Source organism: Coturnix japonica, chromosome 2 (assembly GCF_054131305.1).
Source record: "Coturnix japonica strain WE chromosome 2, WE-NBRP24, whole genome shotgun sequence".
NCBI classification, from domain to species: Eukaryota; Metazoa; Chordata; class Aves; order Galliformes; family Phasianidae; genus Coturnix; species Coturnix japonica.
In genome coordinates this window covers 28,253,870-28,277,063 of record NC_140664.1, presented here as the reverse complement: position 1 = coordinate 28,277,063, position 23,194 = coordinate 28,253,870, and the positions used below count along the sequence as shown (strand labels likewise).

At 42.3% G+C, this 23,194-nt stretch overlaps 2 protein-coding genes across 8 annotated transcripts in view; both read right to left on the bottom strand.

Moving 5' to 3' along the window:
• STAU2 (staufen double-stranded RNA binding protein 2) overlaps nt 1-6,034 on the bottom strand; it is a 196,987-nt gene extending 190,953 nt beyond the window's left edge. For all 3 annotated transcript variants that reach the window (XM_085539441.1, XM_015855779.3, XM_015855780.3), the window contains exon 1: nt 5,978-6,034. The gene's annotated coding sequence lies outside the window, so the exon portion shown is untranslated. The remainder of the gene's footprint in view (nt 1-5,977) is intronic.
• A 1,765-nt stretch (nt 6,035-7,799) lies between these two features.
• Nucleotides 7,800-23,194, bottom strand: part of UBE2W (ubiquitin conjugating enzyme E2 W) — a 39,759-nt gene continuing 24,364 nt past the window's right edge. For 2 of the 5 annotated variants that reach the window (XM_015855785.2, XM_085539446.1), the window contains exons 5-6: nt 22,826-22,901; nt 7,800-8,057 (exon numbers count right to left, since the gene is read on the bottom strand). In XM_015855785.2, coding sequence (XP_015711271.2) covers nt 7,927-8,057; nt 22,826-22,901 — 207 coding nt within the window. In that variant the 3' untranslated portion in view covers nt 7,800-7,926. Of the gene's footprint in view, nt 8,160-17,088; nt 20,003-22,825; nt 22,902-23,194 lie in introns of those variants that run through there. The other 3 variants (XM_015855788.3, XM_085539445.1, XM_015855787.2) reach the window with 2 other exon arrangements.

Here is a 23,194-nt window from a genome sequence, read left to right as displayed (position 1 = left end):
TCCTGATGGCTGTGGTGTCTAAGCAAAGGTAAACTGTACAGGACTTACAATCAAAGAATTATTAAGGTTGGAAAAGATCTCTAAGAACATCTAGTCCAACCATCAATCCAGCACCACCATGCCCACTAACTCATGTCCCCAGGTGCTATGCCTACACATTTCTTGAGCACTGACAGGAGCAGCAATTCCACCACCTCCCAGAGCAGCCTGTTCCAGCACCTCACTGCTCTTTCTAAGAATCTTTTCCTAATATCCAACCTGAACATCCCCTGGCAAAACTTAAGGCTATTAGCTCTTGTCCCAACACCAGTGGCCTAGGTGAAGAAGTTGACCCTTACCTTGCTACAACCTCCTTTCAGGTTACTGTAGAGAGCGATAATGTCTCCCCTGAACCTCCTCTTCTGCAACCTAAACAATTCCAGTTCCCTCAGCCACACCTCGTAAGACTTGTGCTCCAGAACATTCACTGACTTTATTGCTACCATTTGCAACAATAGCAAAGAAAGCTACTCTTTAATGTAATGGTCACATAAAAAAGGGCCTCCAAAGCCTGCGCTGCAGTGAGTTCACAGTCCTGTAATGCAACTGATGGAGAAAACTGATGGGTTAATTCTTCTCCTGGAACCTACAGCTGGCTTCAAGTCCACATTCGAAACATCCTCGTAAATAATAGCTTCATCAGTCCCAAGAAATGGGATTTGGTCCTGGTACCTTCAAGGCCAGACTGGATGGGGCCCTAGGTTACCTGGTCTAGTATTAAATGGGGAGGTTGTTGGCCCTGCCTGTGGCAGGGTGATTGGATATCTATGATCCTTGAGGTCCCTTCCAACCTGGGCCATTCTGATTCTGTGATCTTCAGTGACTTTTCAGTTGCTTAATGCTTTGCCTAACTGATGAAGACCACTCAGTCGTAAACGAGTGAAGACCATGTGGGTGTTCTCCCTTCCTGAAAAGGTCTAATCCCATATCTAACCTTATGGATTCATCCAATAGAGTTTAGAGATAGTATTCAGAAAGCAGGGTAAGTTTTACCTGCCTCCTGATCCAGGATAAGTTCTTAGCCCTTTTCATGATGGGCAGACAGCCTTAATTGCAGAAGGGAAGCAGAGAGTTTGCCTATTTCATACAAGACCTGTAAGTGTGATGGACTGAGTTACAGACAGAAAGATTTTCACAAAAACCTCTCTGTAGTCATTTTGTATATTCATCCAGATTCCCAGCCTCCCACCAGTTGCAAAAATAATATACCCTGAGTGTACACTCTTCTCTTTAGCACAATACAACATTGGCAACATCCACCTGAGAAATAGTGCCACCACAGATGGAAGACAGCTCAAAGCAGGCTGGTTTAGTACTATTAGAAACATAAGACTGAAACCAAAAGAAGAGAAAATGTTTACCACATTCTGAAAAGAAAAAAGCCCCACAAGCTAATATGCAGGACTGGAGGAGGATCAAACGGGAGAAAGAATGGTGAATTTCTAACAGAAATATTTAGAGTACTTCTTGTTTTTACCTTATCTAATAACACAGCCAGATCCCCTATAGACGGTATCTCAGTCCTTTGTTCGTCTCAGTACAACTGCATATGTTACAAACTGACCCAACATTGCTTTGTACCAACTCTGCAGTTCCACCTTGGGAACAGTGCATGATGATTCACTGGCTTCAGAGCACTTCAGTTGTACGGATGCGTCGTCTGGATGACACAGAAAAAGTTCTCTTTTCCAAAAAGTCAGCTAACCCAGTACATTTTATAACTTCTTTTTTTCTTTTTTAATAAAGAAATACAGCTTCAATGGCTGAAATCAATCTACACGTCTGGAATACTGACATCTCCTTACATTGTCTAACACCACGTTTCTTAATTGGGTTTACTGTACAAGAAACCAGAAACAACAAACACAGAGCAGATTCAAAAAGAAAGAAAGAAAGAAACTAAGAATAGCAATAATAGTAAAAATGAGGTTTCTTGACTTTCATAGAAGTCTTTTTGTTCCCAGAGATGACTATGTGCATTGCAAGAAGCTTTCCTAAGAAATCCAGTCTCCTACCCCCTCTGAATCGTTCCCTGCAGCCAGGAGGAACCAGTGTTAATTCCCTGCTCCTCAAAGCTGGCAGGCAGAGAAACTGTAAGCACAACTGACGGCAGTGCAATCCTTTGGAGATTTTCAAGAGGTTGTAAATACATCCTTTGAGTGTGTGGTACTATGGTCAACATCTTAGCAAGCTGCCTTCTGCCAGAATCTAAGGGTAGCAAGACAACCCAGTGTATAAACTGTATGACTTGGCCACTGGTTATTACCATGATCATTCTCAAACACCATCTGAAATCTGTGCCCAAATTCTAATTAGTCTACAAAGAAACCCTCATTACTATTTGAGCAGCGACTAAATTAGAAGATCGTGGGAATAGAGAGCTATAAAATTAAACACTTTATATGAAGGAAGTTATTTACTAGGAAAAAGAAATAACTGTCTTATTTTATTAGAGAAAGTATCAATAAATTTGTTACACATTAGTCATGTACTATACAGAAGCATATGTGAGTAAACCAAAAGTAAGGCATAACAAAGGTGAGGACACTTAACACTGGCGCACAGGTTTCACTATCAGGAAACACTTCAACTACCATCAACTTAAAAACACAAGCGTGGCTTTGGAGACGCAGTATGAACCAACTTTGCAGGCTACAGACACACGTGTGACTTCAGTCTTATACCACCAGAGTCAGGTTTTCAGAAGTCATTTTCAGATGAGAAGTTGTGACAAGAAGTTTTTATTTTTAATAGTTCCCAGCCCAAGGCACTGCAAACCACTTCAGGGGGTTTAACTGAACTCTTGCTCTTCTAACACAAACACACTTTGGATAATGTGATGGTGACTGCTCACTGACAATGAGCAGACATGAGCACTAAGAGCAGGGCACTTGGCTCTTATTATATTGTTATGCACAGATTCCACTTCTCCGCTTTTCATGTTGTGCCACATGCTCCAACCAGCTCGGCTCCCCCCACACTTACACCATCACAGATCCCTCCTCTCTGCACAGAGATGTGCACCTCATTCTTTTCCCCGCCTGCTTCTAAGCACCCTCATTTCATGCCTCATAAACCCCCTTACCAAACAGAACCCCTGAACTTGTAGGTACTGCAGCAGCAGGCAATGAACAGCAAGCAGGGAAGGAGGAGTGTTCAGGTCAGGACCTCCACACAGGCTCTCACAACCTTGATCCTCACATGAGTGTGATATCAACAAGGTCAGCCCAGCAGAAGGGTGGCTGGGAAGCACGAACACCTGAAGGGCTCTCCTGCACAGACTCCAGCAACAGCACCCATAGGTGCTTTAGGAAAGCATCCTCCTCCTTCCTTTTTCTTCCTCTTTGGGGAAGAGGGAGAAAAATCAGGCATTATTGTGAGAAATACGGGCTGTGGGTGTGATCCAAAGATGAGAAACGTACCATAATTGGTTCTGGTAAAGGCAGGTCTATCTGAGGGAACTCTTTGTTGCTGCTGCTGATAGGAGATCGATATGGCCAAGGGAAGAGAAGTGAAGCTTTGGCGGCTCATTAACAGAAGTTATCAGAGTTATGCTACAGAGCACAGGTTAGGTACTCCCTACCACATGTGGTGTGAGGAAGCAGATATTTGGCTCTCTAATGGACGAAATCTATGCAGACGTCTACATGGATGTCTGAAACAAACACACAATGAAAGTAGCGCTGCATATGCACACCTTACAAGGACTGCTTCCCTCGCTGCACGATATTGCAACAGGATGCATTTTGAAGGACCAGACACGATCAATCCAAGTGCTTCTCTTCTTTTTGAGGACTAGCAGATCAATAGCCACATGCTCCAGGCAGGTCAAAGCAAAGAGACAGAGCACGACAGGTGCAGCCCTCCCAGAGGCTGGAGGAGCAGCGCTGCAACTGCTGACCTGCTCTGCCACATCATCTAACCTTCCAAGGTCATTCCATGGCATCTCACAACCCCAACACACCCAGCTTTCACCAACACGCACCAGGATGGCCATGGAGCTGTGTTTGTAAACCTCTGTGGGAGACTCAGCTCTGGCATTTGCCCCCAAGGAAGGGGCTGATTGAGTTAATTGCCTCTTTAAACTTGGTCAAGTCATTGAAACACCTCTGACCAAGTTTTCCTACATGTAAAATTAGGGAGCTCTTTTACAAGCCACTTTCACAGCTCAGGACTGAAGATTATTCAAAGGTGTTATTACTCTGACATTATAGCTGAACCTGGGAATGAGATCTAAAGTCTTCCGCCTCCAAACTGCAGCCTGACCAGAACCCAAACTGGATGGCCTCTGCCAAAGCCAAACATCATCAAGAAGTTCCTTCAAGCAAGGAAAACCTGAATTGCACTCTCCCTCACAAACCACAACCAAGCAGCAGCCTCACTCCAGCTTCCAGCAGTCGGAATCTGAGTGAGCACAGCAAGAGCAGGCATCTCCCTCTCCAGGAGTTTTTCTAGGGCAAAGCAGAGGATCCACGATTGGAAGTCAGTGCTGGGAATCACACAGTGCTGCTGGATGTCAGAAAGGCTTCATTCAGGGAACTGTCAGACCTGGCACCACTTACAGGCAGCAGCGTCACAACAACGCCTTTGTGGAATCTCCCTGTGTCTAGAAAACAGATTTCCAACCTGGAGTCACTGTACATCTCAGGCTTTACTCCTGGGCAGCAGTAATATCGGTGAGATACAAAGTAACCTGCACTCAATCACAGGAGCACAGTGCAACCAACCCCACCTAGCTCCACCAGAGCCATAGCTTTACTTGTGCCCTGCGGCAATCCACACGCATTTCCTCAGTAATCACCGAGGCACAGTGAGGAGTAGCAGAAGGGATGTTCCACCCACTCCTCGGTGCAACAGACTTTATTCACTACTACAGTAGTTGCGCAGGGGACACTCCTTAGCAGGCAGAGGCACAGCTCGCCTGCCACAGGGCAACGCTGAGTGGGTGCATTGCCAGGAAAGGTGCTTCTTAGGCATCGTGGGCTGGGCAGGCAGCGCCCTGAGCTGTAGGCACGCACCCAGCAGCCCCATCCAGACCCCATCGCACTCAGGATGAGTCTTCTCTTCCCACAGACCTGAAGGCCAGGGAGGGCCTCGGCCTGTTGCAAAATGCATCCCACTCCTTCCACTCCACCTCAAACACAGCCCCGCAGCCTTCGAGCTTGCTGAGCCCCCGGGAAGCACTGCACGGCCAGCTGCCTCATGGAAGGAACACTGACATCCATTTTGGGAGCACGACGGCGCAGTCCTGCTGGCAAAAGTTTAGGACCTTGTCCCAAGTTCAGGCGAAGAGCACGGTGAATGAAATGAAGGCAGTGGACGTTAACGCAGACGAACGGATGGGCGACGTGCGAGAGCACGAAGAACCGCAGGAAGAATTTCCGAACCCGCCGTGCGGAGCGGGCACACCGGGGGCGGGGAGGGGGCAGCAGGCCAAGGAGAACGAGACCGCTTCAGTCCGCACCGGCTCCCCGCGCTGCTCCGGGCAGGCCCAGCCCTCAACCCCGCCGAGCCGAGCACAACCGCCCGGCCCCGAGGCGAGGGCAGCTTCGGACCGGGGGCTGCGGCGGGGCGCCCACCTGCGTGCCCGTAGCGGCCGTCCGCTGCCCGGCTCCAGCGCCCGGGGGAGGAGGAGGCGGCGGCGGCGGCGAGGGCCGCGGGGCGGATGGCGGAGTCGCCTCCACCGCCGTCCCCCTCCTCCATCCCGCCGTGGCGCAGCGGTGCCTCGGCAGGAGGGCGCACGGGGGTCGGCGGAGCCGCTGCTCGGGGCAGCGCCGCGCCGGCGGGAGGGGAGAGAGCGGGGAGGAGGAGGAGGAGAACCCGGACATCATGGCTGCGGCAGCCCCCTCCCCTCCGGCCGAGGCTCGGCTCCCCCACCCCGCGCCCGCCCTTCCCCTCACGGCGGAGGGGAGCGGGGCAGCCCGGCGGGCCCCGTTACCTGATTCCGGGGACGCTTCGGAGCCGCCTCTAACATCGGCAAACACTAAAGAGAACTGACCCCGCCGCCGCGGCGGCCGCCGCCGGCCCCAACCACTCCGCCCTCCCCCCGGCGCTCCCGCAGCGGCCCCGTTGTGCCGCCGTCCCGCCGCCCTTCTCCCCGCTGCCCGCCGCCGGCCTCGCCCGCCGCTCCGCCATCGCCCCGCCGACCCCCGGCGCCCGCGGCGTGTTCCCGGCGCCGCTCCGCGGCCTCGCTCCCCCCCGCTCCGGCAGCACGAATGGCCCCGTCCACATCCCTTCCCGGCCCGGCGAGGCCGCGCAGCGCCTCTAGCGGCAGCCGAGCCGCGGGGACCGGGGCGGCCGGCCCGTCGCCCCACTTCCCTGCCGCGCCGCTCAGGCCGGTTCGGTCGGGCTCTGCGCGGCGGCTGCGGGGCTGCAGTGCCCGGGTAGGGACGAGGCGGAGCGGACCGGGCGCTGCCAGCACCGTGCAGGTGCGAAGCCACAGCGGCCCCGGTCACTGACTCGGCGGCGTCCGCGGCACCGAGCGAGGAGCTCCGCTATCCGCGTGTGCTGCGGCCGAGCCGGCTCCGCCTGCGGCCGTACGAGAGCGACACAAGCACAGAGAGCGCGGCGCCGGCAAGTTGTCAGCGGGCGGACGGATGAGCCGTGTTAGCGCTCCGGCGCTCGCCCTGCTACCCCCGCCGTCCTTTTAATTTCACGTTTTTTTCCGTTGCGCACAAGAGAGGAGAGAGCCCCGTGAAAAAGCAGCTTTTACTCCAGCTGCGTTATCGCCCGTCTAAGCGGCAGCTGTCTGTCACACGCCGAGCTGCTGCTGCTGCCTTTCACCTCCTCCGAGCGCAGCCCCGCAGCGCTTTACCTCTCCTTGCCTCCCGTTTTCCCCTGGCCCTGACCCGCCCCCTATCGGCAGCCCGGCCCAGGCCGACACCGCACCGGGAGCTGTTGCCTGCTCGCTGCCCGGCGGTGAGGAACGACAGGAGAACAGCTTTTGGAACTGGGTTTTACTCATCTCGCTCTGCCTCCTCGCGTGTAACAACAGCCTCGCTATAAGGCGTGACCCCTCGCCTCTCCCAGGCAGGAGTGGTGAGAGGAAGGCTGAATGTCATCAACGCGACTGATGGCAGCATCTCAGTCCACGCGGATTACGTGATGTCCGATCAAACCACGGCTCCTTGCAGCAACGCACGTGGTGAAGAGGAGGGCAGCTGCTACAGCTGATTGCCCTTATGGAGCAGCAGCCACAGGCCCCGAAGCCCCAAGCAGCAGCAGTGTCAAAACCTTGGCTTCCCAGCCAGGAGCTGCCCAGAAAGGCTGCAAAGCCCTCAGCACTCACTGCTGCTGTTGGAGGGCTTCCACCCAACAGCAACACTATGGTTCTATTACCAAAGCATCATCCCTAGAGCCATCGTTCGGGGCTTTGCTTGTCACATAGGGCTGGGCAGGGAAAAACAAAATGGAAAGCACTTTGTAATGTCATTTCTCAGCAATGAAACCTTCCTTTAGCTGAGAAATAAGTAATAACTTTATTTTTCTAAGGCATGGGCGAAATCAATTTCTGACTATCTTGAAATATCAGCTGTATCAAATAGATATTCTTTGAAACCAGCTGGAAACCACACAGGGGGTTGGGGCACCAGCTGAGAGCAAAGAACATAATGGATGGATTGAGCCCAACCAGCTTCCCAGATGCTGGGGGTATAATCACACACTAATAGTGCACCCCAAACGCATGTTGCATAAGCCTGTGTATTAGAGGCAGTGATTTACACACCAAACACACATACTGAGGCTTAGTGACAGGATGGTGTTGTGAGTATCCAGGCGACAGCGAGGTTTTATTCACGCCAACAGAACGCTACAGTGACATAATTTGTTTAAATACACTTTGGGGAATGCAGCATTTGCTAAGACAGCTTTATACACACCCTTGATTCAGCTGTGGTAGCTTGTCATCCTTCCCTTCTCATCCTTCCGTTGTTTAGTTTTCTGACATTCCTTACCTTGTATTTCATTTAAGAGTTGAGCTGAAGAACACAGCAGGATATTCCTTACGTACTCTTCTGCTGTAATATATCAATGGGGAATAACGCAAATACTTCTTGTGAGGCTACTATGAAAGCTTTTGCACAAAAGCTGGTCATTTAGAAGATGGGTCATGACAGATTCTGTAAGAGATGAGTCATTACTTACATTTTCTATACCTTTATGACTGAGGTTTTTTTTCCTCCTACTATAAGATACAGGATAAAAGCCAGTCAGTACCCTCAGTAAGAACAACTTAACAGAATCATTACAAATCCTGATTTTTGACAGTATGAGGTGCATGGTTCTTGCATACATCCACTCTGCTTCATACATATACAATAGAGTGCTGTGACTTGCCCTACACTTTGTCACCAGCAAATGTGTTTTTACCCCTCAACAGATCCCACAGGGCCCTCAAAAAAGCCCACCATGCAGCAATGTACTTGACAAGAGAGGGACAGAACCACAGAAGCAGGTGCATGTTTTCAACCTATACAATAGAGCAGTAGAATTGGTTGGAAGGGATTTCTGGATTTCATCTGCTCTACAGCCTCTCAACTCCTTTTAAAGTCGGGGCGATGTTAAAGCTGGCTGTGCCTTTGAACCCAGCAGATTGCTCAGGGCCTCACTCAGTTTAGTTCTCTCAGAGTGGTCAGGCACTGGAATGGCTGCCCAGGGAGGTGGTGGAGTCACCATCCCTGGCAATGTTCAAGAAGCGTCTGGATGAGGAGCTATGAGATATGGTTTAGAGGTTCTCTGTAGGTATGTATGGTAAAGGGAGGACGGTTGGACTAGATGATCTTGTAGGTCCTTTCCAACCTTGTCATTCTATGATTCTATGAAAACACTCAAGGGTGAAGATTTTACATCCCCTTTTTGACACCTTTTCATTACAGGCTTTGACAAAATATTCATCCTTAGCTCTACTTTTAAAATGTACATTCACGAACAACGTGTGTTACACAAGTGCCTAAAACCATGATTACCTTGTGTAGGACACAGAGTGACAGACATGAACAAACCATGGCACGACTGAGTAGTTTGCAAATACAATACACAGCTTTCTCAACTAATGGAAACTGTTCTTCATATTCCAATAAAGACTTCTAACAACTCACTGATCATCTCTCATGATTCACATCTAAAATGTGAGTTCCCTACAGCAGATGAACCACACAATCACTTCCAGAATCAAAAAGAATTACAACTAACGCTTGTCAGCATACATTCAATGTTCTTCATCACTTCCAATTAAATTGCACAAGTCTCAGATCCCCCATTCCTTTATAAATATCGTTATTCGAGAACACACCACCAAGGTGAATCCAAACAAAATGATGTAATGTCTTTACAGCCACCAGCTTGCATCTAATTTTCTCCACACGAAGGTATGACAGGCAGCTCTTCATTAGTTGTCCCACTGACCCAAATCCTGATGCTTTGCATCTCCCTGAAATTATTTGTTCCTGTTGTACTCATAGACCAGCGCTGGAAATAATCAAGCCCTGCCTAAATAAATGCTTTACCCTTTTAATAACGTTAGCAAAAATTGAAAAATTATACCGGCAAATTATTTTATAGTCCGTAGCCGTAATTGCACTCAGACATTAAGAAAACTACACAGTATTAATTACTCTTGCTCATGTATCCAAAACTGCAATAAAGCCAGGTCTAAACCTCTACTTTGAATTTACACATTTAATTTGTTTTGGGTTACAAAGACACGGCTGGCTTTGTGTCAGCTATTTGCATCATCACACGTTCTCCTAATTTATTTTCCACACATGGAACTGTAAGAACTTCACGTACAGACAACCCACCTTCTTGTAACTGGAGAGAATGCCATGAATATTTATGCACATCCACTTATTAGGCAGGGTAACTGTATGAACTTGTGTGTGTGCATTCAGTTACTGCACGCAAGTTCACCATCTACACTGAATGTAGAAAACTCATATTTCTGATGTTTTCCTTGCATTTACAAAGAACCAGCTTTGGGTTATCCCTCTGAAACACAGACCATGGTGCTTTAGAGGGAAAATAAAAAGCTGATTCTGGTTAATCAGTGCCTCAAATCTCCTGACTGCAGGCAGCGAAGACAGATGTAACCACGTCCTTATGAATTACTGAGAATAATACAAGAATTACTAACCTAGGGATCGTTACATATCAGCATTCTGTTACAACAAACACAGAAAGTTTAAGCTTCTGAATTAGGAGGGTTTGTTACTTATTATGTTGCCTTTACTCATGAGAAAAGTACGAGAAAGCCAAAGTGTAATCACAGGCCAAAGCAGCAATAGATTCTGTAAGATTAAACTGCTGTTTACAAGCTTTTTTTCCCCCCCATCCTTTTACTGATATGTAAAGAAGCCTTCAGACAAGTCCAGACGTGGTGCCGTTTCCACTGACTGTGTTGCAAGAAAGCATCGCACCCATCTTGAAGTGCTTTGGTTTCTAATTATTGCCTCACTGCACACAGATCACAGCAGCACACTTCAAACACGTACAAAGCCACGCTCCAAAGAGCAGAGCTCTGTCTGCACACCAGGGTCCATCCTAAGAATGTTGATGGTGCTGGTGAGAGGGTGCACCTAACCACAACCACAGCTACTACATTTTTCAAGTCAAAGACTTTAACAGGCAAAGTCACCCAAAAGAAGCAGGAATTGGAGCTTTTTCAAACCTTTCAGTTCAGGCCAACATTGCACATGACAATTAAGTATTTCACTCAGTCAAATATGTTCTTGTACTGTAATAAGTTTACCTGAAGTAGATTTAAGAGATCACAACCAGGCTGAATGTCAGCAAATCAGTAGAAAGGTGCTTTCCATAATGCATAGCGTGTTTGCTTTCCAATGCAGCTATGCAAGGTAAACTAATAAAACCATGCTATGCACTACATTAGCAACCTTAACTACCTTGCTGTGGTATGGATGATAAAGCTGACAACGCCTAGCCTTCCTAAAATACTCCTTTTATTGCAGGACACTGAATACACCCCGCAACAAGTTTAAAAGGATTTCTATTTTCCAGCGACATTAAACCATTCTCTGGAAAGAAAAAAGAGGACATAAGGCAACTGGGCAAGGTTATAAAATTATACAGCAATTCAAAGCTATGGCAAATGAGTAAGACTCTAAATGACTGTTTTCTTGGAGCATGGACTATTTTAGTCATACGTGAATTCACACAGTTAGAAAAAGAAACCCTCTGTACACAACATTATGTGGACTCTTCATATAGGAAAAAGCTTCTCCCTCAACAGAAGTCCATAATGACACACAAGCTTTAGCACAATCAATTGGACACTAAAGCAAAGTTATTGACTACATATGCTCATAAGCTTACAGTGAACTCTCGAATGGAAGCACTAAAAGCAAGGACAACTGGCAGCACTACAACTCCAATGCTATCCTGTTTTAAGACAATTACTGATTCTGTGATTTAAGCCTTTCATTTTTCATTACTAAACAGTATTACATCATTTAAAAATACCGAATCTATGCATTTTCACATACATCAAATGTGACTTAACTACCCAATTTCATCTGCCAAGTAGCCATTTTTGGATGAGTTTACCATGCAAGTAGTTAGCCACATATTGCACATGCTATAGCGACTAGTGCTGGAACTTCTCCATAGGACAACAGATAATATCCTAAAAATGTATCCTGAAAATAAGAATTATTTGTTAGATGGATTCTGTTGGACTTCAGAAGATTTCTTAGCATGACTTCCCAACCTTGTCAAAATTAAGTTTATTACCCTTAGTAAAGGTCTTTTGTGTCTGCTAAGAAAAATTAAGCACTACACATCCATAAAAAGCTTATCTTGCACTGCCACCACATTATCAGTTTGCAGTTATGTGCTGTCAGGGTAATGGCAACATGGGTCTAAAGGACTTCAAGATATTTTAAGATACAATATAAATGTGTTAATTGGATGGTTGTTCTAAAACGCTGCTTTATAGCACTCAACTGAGCCAGACCTTTCTCATCCATTATGTACACACACACTTCTACAGATACAGCTCCCTTTGAAACCAGGTATATTATTGTTTTTATATATACATCCATTAAAAGAAAGATTGAAAACAAAACATATCCTTGGCAGTGAAATTCAGGCTGGGAGGGAGAGACAGCCCTTAAGTTTCAACTCCAAGACCTAAACTTGCAAGTTTTCACCTCCTTTTCCTCAAGTTTTTTTTAATTCTTTTTCATCTTTACCACTAAGAAAACAAAGAATGAAGATGTAAAAGGTGGCAGAAGCCTTCACTTTCGAAGAAAATGAACAGCTAAAAATACATGCGGTAAAATATAGCATAGATATCAAGATGGATATGCAATGATCTCCATCCAGATTAATGCGTGACCAAAGCAAGATTTTTATTAAGCATATTTAATATCCACTCAGACATAAAACTACTGCAGAGATCAAAGCCAAGAAGCCAAGTTTTAGCATAAACTTGGTAGCAAGATTCCTTTCTAGAGCCAATTCACATCACATACAAATAGTAAACCTTTAAAATGTTGTTAAATTTCACTAAGTGCTGAAATGAGCTTAAGACAAATTACCAAGTAGCACAGATGTAGATAATATAAACATGGATGACACCTAGATGAGTGAAAAGACTAAAAGAAGCATTTGCATGATTTTTAAGAAAAGGTTCAAAGCTTTTTTATATAACATTCCATTGCAACACCTGTGATATAAGGAAAACTCACGTGATGCAATTTAGTAAATTCCTGTAGACTAAATAAAGGAAGATATCAAAGGACTCTCAGTTACAAAAACATACAGTAAAGTACCAGATTAGATCCACTTATCCGTAAAAGTTCAGAATCTCTTGTCTGGCAAAGTATAACGTCTATTTGGCTGAGAGTTTATTGGGATTCCTGGAGCAACTATTGTACAGGTACAGAGAAAGCCATTCGTTCCATTTGTAGAGAAGGCTCTCCACCCTTTGAGCTGCAGTTTGACTGGATCGGTGTTTTTTCTTTGTTTAGCACATTCTGGCAAATTGATACAGGTTTTCCAACAGTACTTCCTTTGGATCTTGATCAAAAATCAAAGAACTTTGGCTGTTCCGTCAGTTGCATGATTGCCATGGTTGCCTGTGCATTTGCCCTCATCCACTTTTCTTCAAGAGATTCATAACGTAAAATACACACCTTAGTGCAATTACTGTTGCCATCTTCAAAAAACCATCCTACGCTACCATCAGCCACCACCAATATTCTAAGAATCTCAGAAATGTATCAAAACTGATCTTCAACCTCTCATTAATCCCTCCAAACCCTCTTTGTAAGCACAGCTTATCTCCATATGGCATCCCTCATCAGTCAACACAATTCACAGGACTATTTGGAAAATCACTCGCAGCACAGGACTGCCTGGCCTATTAAGGAGACCAAAGTCAACCATTACCTCAGCACGATACTTAAAATGGAAATTGCTGCTTGGAGCATTTGGTAATACACAGATGCATAAAAAGACTGAAAAGAGCACTAAACTCAGGGTGATATACAGCACATCAGTGCAGGGTGATGCCCCCCGTTTCTTCTCTCCCTGAAAACTCAAATACTGTTGCAAACCAAGACTTTAGGCTACATATACTCTAAATCATATGGATGACGAGTATTTTTATAGGCATTTGTGGCTCGTTTGCTTAGCGATACATACTTTCAATACTACTACTTTTTTAAGTACTAACCATCAATAAATTGTCTACATTCAATTAAAAAGTGTACTTAATCTCATGAAACACAGCTACCAATATTTTTCTGTAGACATATGAACAGTTCAGAGAGTAAGGGAGAGAAGGCCAATCCTCTGCAATGAATTCAGTCAGTCAGAATGACAGCTGCCATTCTTTAGTGATCCAGTAAAAATAGATATCGAAACCATCACATTTAATCTGCCTTCTCAACAGGAACTTCAGAGAAAGGGACAAGATGACAAATGGGGTAGATTTCTATCAAAAACCTCCAATCTCAGTGATAAGAGTTCATCAGGAAAAAAAATTGGCAAGCTGCTAACCATGAAGTACTGTGTCCTCTGGGCTCCTCAGTTTAAGAAAGACAGGGAACTTCTACAGTCTGGCGGAGGACTACAAAGATGATTAGGGTCCTGCAGCACCTCCTCTATAAGAAAAGGTTGAGAGACCCGGGACTGCTCAGCATGGAGAAGTCTAGGGGGTGGGTCTTATGTATGCTTCTGCATACTTGAAAGGAGGGAGTCAAGTGGACAGGGCCAGGCTCTCTTCAGTTGTGCCTGATGACATTACAAGGGGTATCCAGTACAAACTGAAACATAAAGTTTCACAACTGTGGGGAAAATAAAAAATATACTTTGAGAGTGACAGAGCACTGGAACAGGCTGCCCAGAGAGGCTGTGGAGTGTCCTCTGAGAGGAGACCTCTTCAAAACCCACCTGGATGCTTTCCTGTATAACCTACTCTAGGGAACCTGCATTAGCAGGGGGGAGTTAGGCTAGTTGATTTCCAGAGGTCCTTTTCCAACTCTACAATTCTGTGATTCTGTTAATAATGCACCAAAGCAGTAGTTATCTCAGTCCTCTTATCCAGCTGTTCCACCTAAGCAATGACAAGCTGAAAACCACGATGCTCTCTCTTTCTAAAAGCTACGTCTAAAATAATAGCAAGTGCAAAGATGCAAATCACAGATCAAGAGACGAGACAATCGCAAGACAAAACATGAGCTTTCAAGCATTCTGAAACAGACCTGCAGCAGCAGACTACAAAGCAAACTTAAGAACAACAAAAAGATAACAATCCTAACAAAAAACAATATGCAAAAACATCCATACCAATAAGTGCTTGCAGCCTTGCTATTTAGAAACAACTGTTAAAAGGAGGGGAAGGGGAGAGCAGAGGAACACAAAATAAGTCCTGGGCACAGATACTTAAGGCATCTAAACAGAGACATAAGGAAGACTTTGGACCTTTGGGATTTTTTCTAGAAAACAGAGCTAAAGCATACAGAAAAAATATCTTCAACCACAGACAGCCACAGGCAGTCCAGACTTCCAGCTCTCAGAACTCTCACTGTACATAACTCAGTTTCTGTAAAACAAAATGTCTAGTACTTCACATTACGCAGAACATTCTAAGTATATGAATCGAGTTTCAACCAACATGTATTAATTCCCTGTACAATTTCTTTTACTAGCTTCAAAACTCTTGGTCACGAAAGCAAAATGATTCGATTTGCTGAAGGATAAAAAGATTTTCATGTTTTCTACTCTGCTCATTTCCTACTTGTTTAACATACCAAATCATCTCAGTGCAGACTGGGACAAAGCTAGATACAAGGCTGAATGTGAAGCATGAGGCCGGAAAGAGAAGAACAAGTTCTTCCTTTTGAGTGGCAGTTAACTAGAATGCTAAATAGCTGGAAACCTGCTCTGCTCATCTCATCTCTGAAGATGCAACACTGTGCACCGAAGGACTGCACAAATGCTATCCAGATAATAGTGCAGTTCTGGGAAGAGAAAGGGCTCAGAATATTCCATCTGAAAAGATGAAATATTGATCTTCTTGACAGAATCCATTCAGAAGTGCTCAAACAGAATAGGTTCCTCTACTGCTGAAGACAAGACAGGATTTTAAAGGACTTACTGTGGAGATTTTAAATACCAGAAAACAGAGCAGAACAAGAGAAGTCAGTGTCACAAAACTGATTAAAAGGCAAACTTTTTTTTTTTAAGTAGTTAAAACCTGAAAGAAAAAATATGGCATGAGAATAAAATAACTCTCACTGCTGATATCACAGTAAAAATAAACAGCGGTAGCAAAATATTTTCAAATTGGTATTTCTGAATTATGTTTTAATACAGTAAAAGAAAGGATTGGTTTTCTACTCCTCTAATTACTTTAAGGTATTTATGAGCCTGCTGGTCTGCCTGGAAACAACAGGCCAACAAGTACTAGCATTACAAATGAAGTCCCAAATCAACCCTCTCGCTTGGAATGGAATATTACAGCGGCCACTTAGTTTTCTTTATTCAGTTTAACACCCAACTATTCAGCTGCCTTTTTACAATGATGAGGATTCGTGAGGCTCCATTCTACATGTACAGTGCAACAGAAAGCTGAACTCTTTATCAAGGAGGCAAAAACTACAGCAGCTTTCCCCAACAAAGGCAGGTATTATGTAACTCCAGAATCACAAAGCAACAAGACATATCTGATAAACATGAGCGCCACACGTAGTTTTTTCCCATTTCTTCTTTTAAACTATTAATTTTAACAAATGTCTACATTAAAAACAACAACAATAGAAGCAAAAACCCCATCAAAAAGTCTTAATATTCATTATACCTACATTTTTCATGGCAAGTGTTTGTGTAATCCGCTCTTTAAAAGTTACTGACAAGGAAATTGTATGTTTTCCTGAAATCCTTACCTCTAAAACCTTAGCTGTTGTTAACTATGTGTGGCCAGAATTTCAAACACAGTGAGAACTAAAAATCAAACACACAGAAGACTCTTCATAACATATGACACGTGCATTAAAAACCAAATTTTCCACAAAGATGGTTTTTTCAGATATCATGGAAGTGCCTTTTTCCAAAACAGAAGCTATCACATCTTAAAGATAAACTGATCCAAATGGAAAGTAATAATAAGTTTCATTGAACAATCAATGCTAATCAAGTAACAGAAACTCTCTTTCCCCTAAATATAAACAAACATCTGAAACTCCCACTCTCCGTTGACATATAAAGCATTTGACAAACAATGAAGAACCACAGTACGGAACTACTTAAAAATCTATGAGAAAAGTAATCTCACAGCTCCTTTATTTATTCTATCTTAAGTTTTTGTTTTGTTTTCTAAAGATATCATTTTCTTCAGCTTTGCAACAGGTGTTGTCTGGAGGAAAGAAGAGACACCTCAGTACTACAGAAATCCCTTCCTGGATATCCATCACAGCTTTTAGGAAGTACAAACAGCTTTGTCTCAAGAGCAGCTGAACATAATGCACAACGCTCCTGCACTCCACCATGAAAAGGTCCACACGTACTTATATTCAAGGGTAGTAATCTATTTTAAAACAAGAATTTATTGTGTTATAGTATAAAGACACTAAACACAAAAACAAAGTGTTTAACAACATTAACATTGACACAAGATAAAAGCAAGATCATTTCAAGCCAATTCTGTAACCATTTCATGTGAGAAACTCCGAGTGAGAGAAAGTTACATACACAGGGTCACCCTATGGAAAGGATGGCATCAGCTTCATCTAATTTAAACCCCCACCATAGCACTGTCAGAATAGTTGCATTATTTTGAGGGCTCGAGTGGTATATAGGCCTTGTCCTTGCCCTCTGTATATAGGAGAACTTACCAACAGATCTACAAGAGAACCAATGAATGCATTTCTACTGTAAACTAAAAGACTTGAGGTAAACTCCAATCTACCTTGGATTTTTCTCTTATTATAGAGGATTTCATTAAAGAGCAGCATAAATTTAGTTAACTTCATCGTAGTCCACGCGATAGCAAAGATCAAAAAAAACCATAATGCTTTGAGTTACATCTCCAACAAGAATACATACAGTATGTCATAAAGCTTCTTTGAAATCATGTATTGTAGAATGGCAATCCAACACAGGGAAAGGTTTAAGTATCTGAGAAGATGCGCTTTAACCATTTCTTCAGACACGTTACCTTGTATCGAGATAAGGTCTCTTCACTGTGGGCTATCTGAAAGGATCCGTTACCTAGATCAGTTGTATGAGAATACATGAATTTCTCAAAGATGTGACAATCCTTTCAATCAATAATAAAGAGCAGTTAACAAGAATATACAGCTTAAATATTCAGATCACTGCTCATTCATACGAAACATTTCCAAAAATAACAGATTTGATTAACTTAAAGCAATAAAATTTATCTAAATAAAAAGTTAGGAGCACAACTATTTCATTTGCTTAAAATGATTATTTTTGGCTCTTAAAAGAATCTGAATTCTAGATTTTAAAGGCTCTTTGTGAAAGTATATACAAACACATCAAATTTATATAGATTTTACCATTGAGTTTTAAAGGCCAAGAGATATTTTCAATACAGTAGAAAAAATAGCAGTTCCTGAAGTATATCATAGCCTCACTTCACTGACAATATCAATAATTGCTGTACAAAATACTTCTCCAAAGCAAATCCATTTGAACTCTATCCACCCTGAGTTATGCTTCTGTGATTTGTAAAAATGTTTTGAACATTAGATAACAGAGAAGTATGTACAAGGCTATAAAATTTGTCAGTTATTATACAGCAGTTACAAAATTCAGTACTATCAGCCAATTTTGTTTGTTTCTTTTTCTAGTTATTCTTTCTGGGTTGTGTCACTGTTGATTTTCTGGTTTTGTTTCATTTTTAATCAAGTAGTTGCTTCATCTAAACATTCACATATTGACCACTTGATTCTTTATTTTTGAGTGCAACAATAAGGCAACAGTAAAAAAAAAAAGTCATAGAAATTTTGCATACGTGTAAAGGTATTAAGTTTATAAAAGTGCTTCCTAAAAAGATAACCTAATTGCAGTATCAAAATATTACAGAGTGGTGAGAACAACTATCTATTTCAATAAAATGTTGCTCCATAGAAAATACATCAATCTGGTTTTAGGCTTTTTCATCTTTTTCTTTTGGGGGGGGAGGGGAGAGGGGAAGGAAGGGGTGAAGTAAAAGCCTGGAAGAAAAACAAAACAAAACATAATGGTTGTGAGGGACAAGCAAGATAAGAAAATATACTTTAGTCTAAACTTAAATAAGAAGGTCCACACTTTTTTGTCAAAACATTAAGCCTCTGTCAAAAATGTATTTTTTTTTTTCTTTTTATAGTACAGGATTAAAAGACAAGATGATGCTTACAAGGTAAAGAAATAATTTACATGAAAATATCTTCTGACAAAGCTTTTCAATCAAAATATTTTGTAACATTCAAACATGACATACAACAACAAAAGAAACAGTGAATGCAAACAAAAATGTTATATGATTTCTTTCAAACACATAAATAAATGAAATATTGGTGTAGGCAGTAGGGCTCATGCTGATGGCTAGCAGGAAATAACAGTGTGCAATCTATTTGGAAAAAGCTCTAAAGTACAAATTACAAGCCCAATTATGGACTGCAGCAAGTTCAGTTTATATCACTGCCATCCTCTCTTATCTCCAAAATAAATTCTTGATTAAATCATTCATACCCTAAATTACTCATACCTTTGCTTCAGAGATATGAATAACTATATACAAAAAGTAGTTTTATTTCACCATAGGGATAACATTGTACCTCCCTGCCAATGTCACTTGAAAAACCTTCCATGTCAAAACAATTTGACAGCAGACAAACAATTTAATAAATATGCAATGATCTTATTACAGTCCTTCAGCTAAGCATGTTAACTCATGCTGCTAGTTTTGTGATCACAGTGCATAGAATCCAAATACAAAAGAATGGGGTGGCTTTTAAGGTAAAGGTAGATCCCTTGCTTATAATTCAAATATCTGAAACTTTCCTAAGTTCTATTACGCATCAATCTTTTTGTGGCAGGAGCAAAACCTTTCCCTGGTACAATGTCCATTGCCGGCAATGGATGCACCAAAACCGCCAAGGAGTTCAGTGTTATTGCACAATATATGAAGACCTGGAATTCTTCCAAAAGCTTAAAATAAAAATAATGGAATTATTCTGACATTTCTGGACACCTGCATTAATACTGTATGACTAATAAAAGCATGTCAGTTGCATGGACTGAACCAGCGATCAACATGCGCCCAGAATGCACACTAGTAAAAATGCAGTCAAAGGAAGTAGTCTTCTTTGCCTATAGGTCACTTCCAGTCAAAGGTTAAAGTTCAAAGACTGAATGATCAAAGTGCTCATTTTCTCAGTAGGACTATCTTCTGCTACGAGGATCACAAAATGGTGGCATCAACATGTGTCATCTTTAAAATAAAAATAAAAAGAGTATTTATGGTAAATACATAAACAGACCAAGCCCAAATTACCAAGGTGATGTATGCATAAGCAATTCCTGGCACAGAAATTAAGTCGCAGTAGAAACACACCAATTGAAAAAGTTCACAATTCTGTTCAATAATGACTCAAAAAAAAAAGAGACGAGAATATAAAATACGCAATTTACAAACTATTACCCACACATTCGTAAGTGTATTACCATTGGCAAGCAGTCAATTGAAAGGACAATAATTAGCACATTCAATATTTAGAAAGACAATCATTAGGAAAAGGAAAAACCAAATATGCTTAACATTTTGCCCCCCCTTGAAATAAAAGCAGGTCTACATCCATTTATGAAATTGAGAAATCCTTTCATAAGGAAGATATATCGGAAAGTGTCAGCAGAATTGGTTTACCCACATGCTTCCAATCTCAACACTTCTTTTTACAGTTCTCGAGAATCAACACAAACTATAGCTGGTCGACTCATGCAAAAGCAGCAGATCACCACTGTAACATTAAAACTTTAAATGTGAAAATATTTATATTCACTGAATTCTAAGTACTGGGACTGGACCTGTTATAAAAGAATATAGTGAGCTAGAGGTTTCTGCACTATACATTCATATTTAAGTATAAATATTTGCCTGAGGAAACGTACCAATTTAAACCTTTTATTCCACACATCAACCTGCAAAATATTTGCAACTGGTAATGGGAGATATTAAGCTTGTTAACAGAAAGCAAACTTACTACCTGGTCATTTTTAATGCACTTACTTGTAACCCTGCATACACAGAAAAGGCAGCCATACAAGCAGCATACGTTACTAAATCCATAAACAGTAAATATACAAGCAGCAGCAAACAGTGTTTTCTTAGCAAGAAACCTATGACCTCAATAATACTGCATATGGGGGGGGGGGGGGGGAAAGGGGGAAGAGCCTTTGTTTTGTTAAGAGGGGAAGGAACAAAAAAGTTATACATGTAAGGATAAAAAAATAGGTAAGAATGCAAGAGAGACAGAAGAGGTGTTTAAGCAGCATATTAGAAGTTTAGAAGAAATATCAGGGAAAACACCTCCTAAAAATAAAATAAAATAAATCAAAGACCAAAAGCAGTAAGGAAGTGCTGGCTGAAAACAATCCCCACTGCCATGTACTTTTCCCACACACACACACATAAAATTCTACTTATTGACAACACAAAAGAATAGACAACAGCTTTTTGAAACCAATTTCAGCCTAGATGGCTACAAAAACCTTATCTGGAAGATTCCCTTTAATCTTTGACACAGCACAACCAACTCTTAAGGAAGTCAATGTGAAACTCAACGTACAGTTGAAGGAGATGTTGAGTATAACCTAGCATTTTTGTAGCTGTCAAAGAGATAATCACTATGAGGAAGCAGGAGCTTTGAAAGAGAGCGTCTGAAGACAATGAGTTTGTAACAAATAAGAGTCTATATCTGTTTAATCTAGCGAAGATGAAAAATCCAGACTACTATCCCTGCAGAGAAAGAGTGTAAGTATTACTGGAGTCACTTAGAAAAACAGCATTAGTTATGATAATGATAAAACATGATAAGCAGTCTTAAGTTTCTTAACCACTCAAATACCCTACGACATACAGCACTGGCCTTGCTGTGATGGAAGTCAGCTTGTTTTAGAGAGACCACCAGAGCACCATAAGTAACAGTTCCATTCTGTTCCACTTCCATTTATAAAAAACAAAAAAACATGGGCATCAGCAAGTATTATTAAACTCAAACATTTATTGTTAAGGCATCTCCAGGTTTTTAGGAATTTACATATGAAAGCAGCACCGTCTCTCCAGTCCTGCTATCTCAAACTACCTGACCTCACTTCACATACGGAACAGAACATTCCCTGGGGTGGGGAGACAGCAGAAAAATGAATGTCTTATGATGGATGCTTCAGCTAAAGGTAAGACTAGCTCCTCCCTACATCATCTAAGCAAACAGCATTCTCCTGTTCTTTCCCAGCGACAAAGGCTTCTGATAACTACCATTTAATAGAATTTTCCTAGGAAAAGCCAAGAACTTACTGGCCAACAAGAGAAGAGAAAAGAAAACCACAGCCTCTCTCTATCCCTCCCATCCTGCCTTACTTTCTTTTCCAGACCAGACAGAACTAGCACATACAGCCAACCCTCGCTCTGAGAAGATGACAAATGCTGAAGCAGAAAAGAGTCCACACAGTATCAAGTCAGATAGAGAGCAGATGGCAAGGAAAAGTAAACAACAACAACACAGCACCAGCACTACAGACACCATTTAAATAGAAAAATTTCAGTACATATTTATCATGTACATGTAAAGCCTTATTACTACACTTCTAAATATAAGTTCTTAAGAGCCTTTAAGTCACCCAAACTGTCTCACACTGAAAATTCTGACTCAAAACAGAATTAACAGAAAATATGTGGTTGTTGGAAACACATAAGCGTATTTCTATTGCAGCGAAAGCCTTAGAAGTGTTACTGCCAATACAAAAAAACAAACACTTTTAGTTTAATTAAGGACTTCCTCCACCTAAAACTTAATGCCTGTCACGGACTGAGACAACTGACAAGAACTATTACTCAAATTTAGTCCAACAATTAAAAACACGCGAATCTGTGCTGTTTAAATTTTGGTTGGGAATTATGAAAATTAAACATACAGAAATTAACAAAATGCACAGCAAGTATCTGAGAAACGGCATTTCATAAACTTATTGATTTCAGAAGTTTAAGACATCCAATGCGATTACCCTTCAAAATTCCTGATCCTAGTGAAATACTTACCATGATACCACCATTTTGTTTTCTTTGGATTCTTGTTACATGTTCTTACATAAAATGAGTTATCCGGAGGTCGCCTCTGCAACAGAAAAAAAGACCTACAAATAATCAAACAATCCCCATATATTAAATACATGAACTATTTAAGAAGTTAATAAGTTTTCTTATGGATGCCCCGTTCCTGGAGGTGTTCAAGGCCAGGTTGGATGGGGCCCTGGGCAACCTGATCCAGTAAACATAGAAGTTCAGTGGCCCTGCCAGGCAGGGGTGCTAGAGCTTCATAATCCTTGAGGTCCCTTCCATCCTGGACCCATAAATTCCAGCTTGGAATGAGTGGAAAAAACAAACTTTGGTTAAGTTGCCATCAACAAA